Source organism: Argentina silus, assembly GCF_951799395.1.
Source record: "Argentina silus genome assembly, chromosome: 3".
In the NCBI taxonomy this organism is placed as follows: Eukaryota; Metazoa; Chordata; class Actinopteri; order Argentiniformes; family Argentinidae; genus Argentina; species Argentina silus.
This window is the reverse complement of record NC_139657.1, coordinates 25,117,007-25,129,544: the sequence shown is the minus strand read 5'-3', so window position 1 is coordinate 25,129,544 and position 12,538 is coordinate 25,117,007. Positions and strand designations below refer to the sequence as shown.

Sequence of the window (12,538 nt, the reverse complement as noted above, 5' to 3'; positions counted from 1 at the left end):
AGATTAAAGGGTTTATAAAGATGTAATTTCAGTATAATACTGTAATGACCGTGCATAAGGCCCATTAGCATCTGCACCAAGGGAGTTAACTCTTCTGGGACAGTAGCTAGGACAACTGGTTACCCAGCTTAGCTACTCTACCCACTGTTTGCTACAATACCTTTAGTACAACTCAGTTTTTTACTCTTGTCCCATGGTATCTTTCTGTGGAGTGTCTATTGATATTCAAGACACGTGAGCTTCATATGACCCCCTATGTCTAATCTCCATTTTCCAACAGTCATCACAGGAGGAACATTACATCTCTACTACACCAGTCTTCTAGTTTCTTCTATCCATGACCAACTCTCTCATGACAAGTCCCTATCTATGTCTAAACATTGTAGTGAATGGATTTCACGTCCCCGTTCAAAAGTAAATTAGTACACGTTTGGTATGTGGAACTAGAGTACAGCTAATGTTTAAAAACCCCTCTGTGCTTTTCTCATGTCCTCCTGAAGCGCGTCTGATACCTGAGCATGCGTGACAAGAGAAACACGAGGGAGGAAAACTGTGTTTTTAGGTCAAGGAAGGACCAGAGGAGAATACAGACAAGGCGAAAGATCTTTGGACAAATTTGTGCCATTTAGTGTAGTCTCAATCCAGACACCTTTTTGCCACCTTCAAGCACATAGTAACAAAGAACATTGGTGTGCACTTGTCTTATGTAGTGACATCACCTTACATGAGACTTAAAAGTAATGCTTGTCTACTGATGGTTGAGCTTAAATTCAGTGCCATGTGCTCCGGGGTATGGTCTTGAATTAAGGTATGATGGGTATTTACAGTATGCAAGAAGTCTAGGCTGTAAACTAGAATCAGGATGAAAAAACATTATCTGGCATACTGTACTTCGATGTATCTTTGAATAACTAGTACACAGGAAGTAACAAGAGCAGAATTTTTTTATCAAGAGATTGCAGAACAGACTACATAAATGGAGGGTATTTAAAAGGGACATGTAGTACAGTATACCAGGGAACAAAAAAAGTACACACTTGATTGTAAAATGTATTGTCTCAGTTTATATAATCCTTTCTGGGTGTAATAATGACATATTCCTGATAAATTGTAGAAGTTTAGTTAATTATTTACAACCTACATCATTCATTTACGCTTAACACTGGCTCCTCACTGGCTGTGTGCATTGCTGACGAGCGTGCACCCACAAGCGTGCATGTTTGGCGCGGTATTGCCTATTACACAGGCAATGCCAACAGGAAGGATGGATAAACACCCATGGCAACCATAAATAAAATGACAGTGTGTTCTGGACTCTCTAGGCTTCACTCAATTCTCTCTTTCCCTTTTCATGTGGGGATGTATGTGTGGGTATACATGTTTTTACCTACAAATGGCTCCAACATGGGGTGATTGCAAAAACAATGTAGAGTAGACTCTGCTTAGCTCTGCTGCTTTTACCACAACCAAGGATTGAATGGATACACAGGTTGGTTTGAAATTCGATGAAACATTATGCATCACATTTTCAGGGGGCACAGATTCAATTGATATTGAATCAATTCTATGTCTATAAGACACTATTGTGATTGTTTTTTTCATCCAAATTGTTATTATTGTAACAAATGCACAGTGGTTTGTATTGAGCAGGAATGCAATGGAACACAGTTCCACCACCTTGCCTAAGATGTACAGATATAATGTACTATGTACATAAATACTTAAGTGTTTTGTTTTTATATCATGTATAAACTGTTGTAAATGACAGCATGAGTCAACCAAAGACAACTCTGAGATTGTATCCAGTCCACCATCTCCAGTATTCCAATGTAATCTCTATTCACACAGTATACATGGTACAGTACGTTAAGGACAGTGCTGGACCTTGACACCATAATTTGAGCAAAGTGGCTACAGCTAGTCATCACCAAATCCTGCGATACTTGAACTTGGCTGTCGACTGACCACCCTGGGCTCTGAGAAAGAGGATGGGTGCTGTCACAGCAGTGCCAAAAATGTAGACTCTCAACATCAAGGACAATTTCCCTACTTCTAGCAGGGTAGAATATCAAGCAGGGTAGGGTAGTAGGGTAAGCAGGGCAGACAGGGCAGGCAGGCAGGTAGGTAGGGCAGGCAGGGCAAGTAGGCAGGGCAGGGGCGGCAGGTAGCCTGGAGGTTAAAGAGGCCGGCCAGCAATCGGAAGGTTGCTGGTTCGATCCCCGCTCCAGGATCTGGATGTGAGCTGGTGACTGGAGGGTTGAGCGAGGGTAGGTCCCTCCAGTCACCAGTCACCAGTCACCAGTCACCAGTCTACCACTGCCGTTGTGCCCTTGAGCAAGGCACTTAACCCCGAATTGCTCCAGGGGCGCTGACTTGGCTGACCCTGTGCCCAGAGCCCAGCGCTCTGTTCTCCCTGGGGGGGTGTGCACGTGTGTTGTCTCGGAGGGGGAGTGTGCAGTGCGTGTGTGTTGTCTCGGGGGGGGTGTGTGCAAAAAGACCCATTCCAATTGATTTCTTTCTTTTCTAGACAGGCAAACAGGCAGAGTAAGCAGGCCTGCAGGAGATAACTCTGTCCTCTGTAACTCTGTCCTCTGTCTCCAAAGATATGGTATTATCTGAAGTTTAAACATTAACCTAATTTCCATACAAGAGTAGTGTAGAACTATGGATGCTGTCCTTAAGATAGGATGTTGTTCAGGGTAAATTGAATACAACAGAATATGTGAAATCATAGCATTATGCGGATGGTTTTAGGACAAATGTGAAATCTGTTGTTGAAGTATCAGTAGGAGAATCCTACACCCATAATGATATTTTAGGCAAAGTCTGATATTCAAAATAACCCTATGCTCTGTATTATTACAGTTCTACAGTATGTGTGTGTGTGTGTGTGTGTGTGTGTGTGTATGTGTGTGTGTGTGTGTGTGTGTGTGTGTGTGTGTGTGTGTCTGCGTTGTAGTCTGGTGTCTCTATACACGTCAATGATTAGACCTGGGGGGTGGTGAGGCAGCAAACACATGACACTAAGACGGGGAATAAAATATAAACCAATAACAGTTTGGGGAGGTCTGAGGGAGTATACTAATTTAGTAATCTCTGGTTTCCCTGACGACGTGACGTGGTTCTTCGCACTTTCCCAAAGGGCAAGAGTGACTACAAGTTCTCCGGAAAGTGTGTAGAGGTGCTTTGGAGCAACAGTGATCTCATACCGCTCGCCACTATGCATCTTACCTCGGATTCCAAAGTAGAGGTGGGACTCACGGAGCAAGGCACGGACAACTCTGCCCTCACAGTAAGTGCTGTGTTATCCTCTCATAACTGCAGAAGAACTCTTTCAGTGTTGACTGAATCCTGAATTCTTCTGGTACATTTTTATGGTGTTTGTTTCAATAAATTGTGAGGGTCCACATGCTTTCAGTGTGTTTTAAGTACCAGTATATTAGTATGTTGTGTGATATGGATACTTTTCTATGTGTTTCCTATTGACTTTTACTACTCTGCACATGGGGGGAAAAAAAGTTGCCATAATCGCCTCTGAAATGAGAGCTGAATTTAAGCCACTGTGGAATGTGATTTGCCCAAAGCGTGCCTCTAATGGAATGGATATCTCAATGGAGTAGATGAGTATGGTTTTACATGTCATGAGGTAAAAATATGTGGTTTGAAAAACAGAACTTCAAAGCAATTATGTAAATTAAAGGCACAATCTGGGATTTCTTCTGCATTGTTCAATGGCCATTTAAATTCATAATATACTGTATGCCTATTGATTCTTGTATTGATTTATATGGCTTACAAATGCAAGATGAGCTTAGGCTTAGTACCACTCTCTTACCATAACACTCATCTTATCATAAACCTCACAACACAAAATATATGGTTGTTTTACTGAGTCTTTTGTAACCAATGTATTTGTAAACAAAAGTGCATAGCGTTGAAATATGTTTAAATTGTATTTTCAGTGTCATGGCCTGTTAGTCTTTGCATCCAATGCTCTGTCTTTGAATTTGAGAGTAGTCACATTTCCCCAGCCCTATCTCTCATCTTTTCACCAAAACAAGTAGTGGGCCAACCATTTGGTTACTAATTAAGGATTGCACCTACAGTATAATGTTAAAACATGCATCAGAGCTAGTGTGCCATTTTGGATGATCAAACTTGACATAATGCGGTAATGACGGTAAGACTTATTAGCTAATGACAATATCCAATGACAATATCTGTGGGAGGAGCAGCTTGTGATTTGTTTACACTTAACACAGTCACACGACGTGTTAAACCTCAGTGCTTATCTGCGCAGTAAATTTTGAATGAAAATTTGAATATCAACCACTGACAGCTTGCCACTTTGGAAATCAATGTATATCCAACACTTCGTTCTTAAACTGGTCTTATAGGTGCAGTTGTATTTTACTGTATTTACTGTACACGTAGATGGAGTAATGGTTGTTGATTTGAAAACTGACAATAGCTTTTCCATTTCCAAACCAAGTGCTATTCGGTTGAAACACATTTTTTTTTAGATTAGATTAGATTCAACTTTATTGTCATTGAAGTTCACCAGGATCTGAGGAGACAGATGGACCTTCTTTAGTCTCCTCAGGAAGAAGAGACGCCGGTGAGCCTTCTTTATCAGGGTGGAGGTGTTGAGGGTCCAGGAGAGGTGCTCAGAGATGTGGACACCCAGAAACATTTGCGGTTGTGGCTTCAAGTGTACACAGTTGGATTGAGACTTTACTTTCTTTTTTTCCTCAAACAATTATAGAACAAAATAAACAAGACAAAGCAGATGAAAACAAACACACTAAAAACAGCTGTCGGCACAGAAATGTATTTGTGTCAGCACATTCAACCACATGCAGGCCTACAGGTGAAAGTGCAAATTAGAGTGCACATCCAGAAAATAAAATAATGAGGATTTATTTTCAAATAATCCATTCAACCTGCTTCAATTCAAATATCAATTCATACCTGACTGCAGTGGTTCTCACATTCCATTATGGTAAAATGTAAATGTAAATGCAAATGTAAAAAATGTACTTAAAACTTAAAAAAGGTTCTCATAACATTCCGATCACATTGAGTTTGACAACTGCATTCAGGCCCCCCAAGTGTAATTTTTCATATCATATTTTACAATAGTTCTAATTGTAGGGGTGCATCGATAAGACTTGGCAACCATGTTAAATGTTAAACAGTTCAAAGGGTGGAGGGGAGGCCAGTGATTTTGAAGCAGGTGGATACTGTTGAGTAATTTTTTGTTCTTGAGGCTGAATTTTCTTCTCTCATCCATGTCAATGTATTTACCTAAGGCAGGCATATACAGTGGGAAGGTGTTATACAGTGGCCTGCATAAGTAATGAGACAGTAAAGCAATGTTTCTTTTTTTGATAACGGTTTAACTGATACTGGAGTAGGCAACCAAATGCATTAATGTTTGACTGTATAATTCTTACTCAGAAATGATTGCTGAAGTAGGCCACCATACTAATGTTTTACTGTATAATTCATGTGGGCTAATGATAATTGTATACCACATGTACTAGATGTTAACTTTGAGAAAGGCCTAGATTATTATGTTACGAAAATAGAATAGAATTGCAGAAGTCCACAATAAGAAGTGGCCTTGAGTCCAGTTTGAGCAGGAGAATGATAAGTATGTCTATGTAACAAAGTCCGTTGTACACAGAGGCAGACGCAGTATCGTAGTGAGGGATTTTGTCCCGTTGATTATCACAAACATTGACTTTATCGGCTTTTCAGCCCGTCTCAAAGTTCTTGCGACTTTTCAGTCGTCTGTCTCGGAAACCACTCCTGTCGTTCCCAGCCCACCTACTGAAAAAGCAGAGGCACACACATCTTAAGCACTAGTCAACGAGGCTTTATTTGCAACAGGTGTGCAACGAAGCCTCGCCGACACAACCCTGGCCACGGTCCTGTAGCTCCCTCTACAGGCCGAACGCTGCATGTCCCCCCACAGTCTAGTAGACATAACAACAGGTGCCCTTAGGCCCATGACTAAGCATGAATGCGAATTCAGGGTGATGTAATGAATTAGATAGAATTCTATGCTTGACAACCAAGGCAACCAAATGCATTAATGTTTGACTGTATAATTCTTACTCAGAAATGATTGCTGAAGTAGGCCACCATACTAATGTTTTACTGTATAATTCATGTGGGCTAATGATAACTTGGCAACCATGTTAAATGTACTGTTGATACTTTGAAGAACCAGTCAAATGTGCTCTTAAAAAGGAGCTAAATTAAATCTAGTAACAAGAACACTTAGTTCTTAGAAAGGAATAGTTCACCCAAATTGCCAAATCACATATTTGGTTCCTTACCCTGAAAGGAGTCGATGGACTTCAATTCACACTTTGGTTCTGTTTATCTGGGCACTGTCACTAACCGCTAACGTGTAGCATTTTCAACCAAAAAGCAATGGAAGTCAATGCACCTTAAATTAGCATATTTGAAATGTCATGCCCGAATCATCCCAATTCTCTGAAAAGACTCAATGACTTGATTTAAATGACTTTGAGATGATTCGGACATGACATTTCAAACATGCTAATTTAGTCTGTACAATATGTTGGACACAATCTACAGTGGATAGGAAAGGAAGCCACTACATGTACAGTAATAGAGAGAACAGAATGTGTCGTAAGACTTTGTTGAGTGTGTCAGTTTCAAATTGTTAGTGTCAAAAGGCACAAATTTGAGTCCATAGTGTGGCATTTTTTAAAGGTTAAGAATGTTGTTTTTTGTAAAAAGCATTTAAAAGTTTTTTTTTGAACAAAGAATGTTATTCATCCCAGACGTGCAATTACTTTGGGCCCATAGGGTAAACAACAACAATGACATGACAGCATACCACAACATATCACAATGACATTTACACACACACAGCAATAGCCTACTAAAGCAATGGCATAAGAATATAACATAATTTAATGTCCATAAGAAAGGCCAGTATCCATGTATCCATCGGTGCCACTGTCAGGCTACAGTGTGTGTGTGTGTGTGTGTGTGTGTGGGTTAGCGGAAATGCTGACCCAAAGGCAACAGTTCAAAGGGTGGAGGGGAGGCCAGTGATTTTGAAGCAGGTGGATACTGTTGAGTAATTTTTTGTTCTTGAGGCTGAGTTCTGGGGGGTAGATCCGAAGCCTAGCCTGTGTCCTAATGTTTGGATGTCCTGTAGAGATACAAAGTGAGCAACTAATGCATGTGGATCTGTCATTATTGATACAGCTGTGTGATGCATAATACAGTCATGTAACTGTTGCATTCCAAACCTGGCTTGACACATGCAACTCATGTCATGTAAATGTACATGCAACTCATGTCATGTAAATGTACATGCAACTCATGTACATTTATTTTCTGAAGATAAGTGATCAAAATGTACTGTACATGCTAGGAAAAAGACAAAATTACTATTGTTCATTCTGTATCCATGAATTTTCTTCTCTCATCCATGTCAATGTATTTACCTAAGGCAGGCATATACAGTGGGAAGGTGTTATACAGTGGCCTGCATAAGTAATGAGACAGTAAAGCAATGTTTCTTTTTTTGGCTCTAAACTCCAAAAGTTTGGATTTCAAGTCAAACAATTACTATGAGGTGTCGCCGAGGGCGAGATTAGTATGGCCTTTTCCCGGCCTAAACACCATTCCCAACGTTACCCAGTTAAGCACAGCAGGATTGGCCCGAGGTTTGAGAGCAATCTTGGTGAATCACCATGACACTGCTAGAAAGAGAAAAAGCTTAGCAGCTGGGGGCCCAACCTGACGAGGGACACCGCGGCTGTGGATGTTCCTGAAACACATATTATCTTTGAACTATCCTTAAAATAGGTGTAAACTGCATTACTGCTTATAAATGATAAGTTGATTCAAATGTCTGTAACTGATTAATGATAAGTTGAATCAAAAGTGTATAACCACTAATTGATGACAAGTTGATTCAAATGTGTGTAACTGATTAATGATAAGTTGATTCAAAAGTGTGTAACTGATAAGTTGATTCAAAAGTGTGTAACTGATTAATGATAAGTTGATTCAAAAGTGTGTAACTGATAAGTTGATTCAAATGTGTGTAACTGATTAATGATAAGTTGATTCAAAAGTGTGTAACTGATAAGTTGATTCAAATGTGTGTAACCGATTAATGATAAGTTGAGTCAAATATATATAATTGGTTAATGATAAATGAGTTCAAATATGTGCAAAAGGCAAAACTTAACAAAAGAAATGATAAAGGTAGTGTATGACTCCGGGTCAACATATCTGGTTGGACCTCGTAGTGATAACGGTTTAACTGATACTGGAGTAGGCAACCAAATGCATTAATGTTTGACTGTATAATTCTTACTCAGAAATGATTGCTGAAGTAGGCCACCATACTAATGTTTTACTGTATAATTCATGTGGGCTAATGATAATTGTATACCATATGTACTAGATGTTAACTTTGAGAAAGGCCTAGATTATTATGTTACGAAAATAGAATAGAATTGCAGAAGTCCACAATAAGAAGTGGCCTTGAGTCCAGTTTGAGCAGGAGAATGATAAGTATGTCTATGTAACAAAGTCCGTTGTACACAGAGGCAGACGCAGTATCGTAGTGAGGGATTTTGTCCCGTTGATTATCACAAACATTGACTTTATCGGCTTTTCAGCCCGTCTCAAAGTTCTTGCGACTTTTCAGTCGTCTGTCTCGGAAACCACTCCTGTCGTTCCCAGCCCACCTACTGAAAAGGCAGAGGCACACACATCTTAAGCACTAGTCAACGAGGCTTTATTTGCAACAGGTGTGCAACGAAGCCTCGCCGACACAACCCTGGCCACGGTCCTGTAGCTCCCTCTACAGGCCGAACGCTGCATGTCCCCCCACAGTCTAGTAGACATAACAACAGGTGCCCTTAGGCCCATGACTAAGCATGAATGCGAATTCAGGGTGATGTAATGAATTAGATAGAATTCTATGCTTGACAACCAAGGCAACCAAATGCATTAATGTTTGACTGTATAATTCTTACTCAGAAATGATTGCTGAAGTAGGCCACCATACTAATGTTTTACTGTATAATTCATGTGGGCTAATGATAACTTGGCAACCATGTTAAATGTACTGTTGATACTTTGAAGAACCAGTCAAATGTGCTCTTAAAAAGGAGCTAAATTAAATCTAGTAACAAGAACACTTAGTTCTTAGAAAGGAATAGTTCACCCAAATTGCCAAATCACATATTTGGTTCCTTACCCTGAAAGGAGTCGATGGACTTCAATTCACACTTTGGTTCTGTTTATCTGGGCACTGTCACTAACCGCTAACGTGTAGCATTTTCAACCAAAAAGCAATGGAAGTCAATGCACCTTAAATTAGCATATTTGAAATGTCATGCCCGAATCATCCCAATTCTCTGAAAAGACTCAATGACTTGATTTAAATGACTTTGAGATGATTCGGACATGACATTTCAAACATGCTAATTTAGTCTGTACAATATGTTGGACACAATCTACAGTGGATAGGAAAGGAAGCCACTACATGTACAGTAATAGAGAGAACAGAATGTGTCGTAAGACTTTGTTGAGTGTGTCAGTTTCAAATTGTTAGTGTCAAAAGGCACAAATTTGAGTCCATAGTGTGGCATTTTTTAAAGGTTAAGAATGTTGTTTTTTGTAAAAAGCATTTTAAAGTTTTTTTTTTAACAAAGAATGTTATTCATCCCAGACGTGCAATTACTTTGGGCCCATAGGGTAAACAACAACAATGACATGACAGCATACCACAACATATCACAATGACATTTACACACACACAGCAATAGCCTACTAAAGCAATGGCATAAGAATATAACATAATTTAATGTCCATAAGAAAGGCCAGTATCCATGTATCCATCGGTGCCACTGTCAGGCTACAGTGTGTGTGTGTGTGTGTGTGTGTGTGTGTGTGTGTGTGTGTGTGTGTGTGTGTGTGTGTGTGGGTTAGCGGAAATGCTGACCCAAAGGCAACAGTTCAAAGGGTGGAGGGGAGGCCAGTGATTTTGAAGCAGGTGGATACTGTTGAGTAATTTTTTGTTCTTGAGGCTGAGTTCTGGGGGGTAGATCCGAAGCCTAGCCTGTGTCCTAATGTTTGGATGTCCTGTAGAGATACAAAGTGAGCAACTAATGCATGTGGATCTGTCATTATTGATACAGCTGTGTGATGCATAATACAGTCATGTAACTGTTGCATTCCAAACCTGGCTTGACACATGCAACTCATGTCATGTAAATGTACATGCAACTCATGTCATGTACATTTATTTTCTGAAGATAAGTGATCAAAATGTACTGTACATGCTAGGAAAAAGACAAAATTACTATTGTTCATTCTGTATCCATGAATTTTCTTCTCTCATCCATGTCAATGTATTTACCTAAGGCAGGCATATACAGTGGGAAGGTGTTATACAGTGGCCTGCATAAGTAATGAGACAGTAAAGCAATGTTTCTTTTTTTGGCTCTAAACTCCAAAAGTTTGGATTTCAAGTCAAACAATTACTATGAGGTGTCGCCGAGGGCGAGATTAGTATGGCCTTTTCCCGGCCTAAACACCATTCCCAACGTTACCCAGTTAAGCACAGCAGGATTGGCCCGAGGTTTGAGAGCAACCTTGGTGAATCACCATGACACTGCTAGAAAGAGAAAAAGCTTAGCAGCTGGGGGCCCGACCTGACGAGGGACACCGCGGCTGCGGATGTTCCTGAAACACATATTATCTTTGAACTATCCTTAAAATAGGTGTAAACTGCATTACTGCTTATAAATGATAAGTTGATTCAAATGTCTGTAACTGATTAATGATAAGTTGAATCAAAAGTGTATAACCACTAATTGATGACAAGTTGATTCAAATGTGTGTAACTGATTAATGATAAGTTGATTCAAAAGTGTGTAACTGATAAGTTGATTCAAATGTGTGTAACTGATTAATGATAAGTTGATTCAAAAGTGTGTAACTGATAAGTTGATTCAAAAGTGTGTAACTGATTAATGATAAGTTGATTCAAAAGTGTGTAACTGATAAGTTGATTCAAATGTGTGTAACTGATTAATGATAAGTTGATTCAAAAGTGTGTAACTGATAAGTTGATTCAAATGTGTGTAACTGATTAATGATAAGTTGAGTCAAATATATATAATTGGTTAATGATAAATGAGTTCAAATATGTGCAAAAGGCAAAACTTAACAAAAGAAATGATAAAGGTAGTGTATGACTCCGGGTCAACATATCTGGTTGGACCTCGTAGTGATAACGGTTTAACTGATACTGGAGTAGGCAACCAAATGCATTAATGTTTGACTGTATAATTCTTACTCAGAAATGATTGCTGAAGTAGGCCACCATACTAATGTTTTACTGTATAATTCATGTGGGCTAATGATAATTGTATACCACATGTACTAGATGTTAACTTTGAGAAAGGCCTAGATTATTATGTTACGAAAATAGAATAGAATTGCAGAAGTCCACAATAAGAAGTGGCCTTGAGTCCAGTTTGAGCAGGAGAATGATAAGTATGTCTATGTAACAAAGTCCGTTGTACACAGAGGCAGACGCAGTATCGTAGTGAGGGATTTTGTCCCGTTGATTATCACAAACATTGACTTTATCGGCTTTTCAGCCCGTCTCAAAGTTCTTGCGACTTTTCAGTCGTCTGTCTCGGAAACCACTCCTGTCGTTCCCAGCCCACCTACTGAAAAAGCAGAGGCACACACATCTTAAGCACTAGTCAACGAGGCTTTATTTGCAACAGGTGTGCAACGAAGCCTCGCCGACACAACCCTGGCCACGGTCCTGTAGCTCCCTCTACAGGCCGAACGCTGCATGTCCCCCCACAGTCTAGTAGACATAACAACAGGTGCCCTTAGGCCCATGACTAAGCATGAATGCGAATTCAGGGTGATATAATGAATTAGATAGAATTCTATGCTTGACTGAGAACTAGATCGAATTCAATGCCTGACGTAACTAGAATATAGAACATAGAAAAATAAACAAGACAAAGCAGATGAAAACAAACACACTAAAAACAGCTGTCTGCACAGAAATGTATTTGTGTCAGCACATTCAACCACATGCAGGCCTACAGGTGAAAGTGCAAATTAGAGTGCACATCCAGAAAATAAAATAATGAGGATTTATTTTCAAATAATCCATTCAACCTGCTTCAATTCAAATATCAATTCATACCTGACTGCAGTGGTTCTCACATTCCATTATGGTAAAATGTAAAGGTAAATGCAAATGTAAAAAATGTACTTAAAACTTAAAAAACGTTCTCACAACATTCCGATCACATTGAGTTTGACAACTGCATTCAGGCCCCCCAAGTGTAATTTTTCATATCATATTTTACAATAGTTCTAATTATTGGGGTGCATCTATAAAACTTGGCAACCATGTTAAATGTACTGTTGATACTTTGAAGAACCAGTCAAATGTGCTCTTAAAAAGGAGCTAAATTAAATCTAGTAACAA

General features: G+C 39.5%; 1 protein-coding gene across 1 annotated transcript in view; it reads left to right on the top strand.

The window, feature by feature from the left end:
- Positions 1–3,220: 3,220 nt before the first annotated feature.
- LOC310802467 (solute carrier family 23 member 2) overlaps positions 3,221–12,538 on the top strand; it is a gene marked incomplete at its 5' end in the record, with an annotated part of 40,274 nt that continues 30,956 nt past the window's right edge. Inside the window, one exon of the mRNA XM_083666842.1 lies at positions 3,221–3,292. Within this exon, the coding sequence (XP_083522968.1) occupies positions 3,221–3,292 (72 nt within the window). The remainder of the gene's footprint in view (positions 3,293–12,538) is intronic.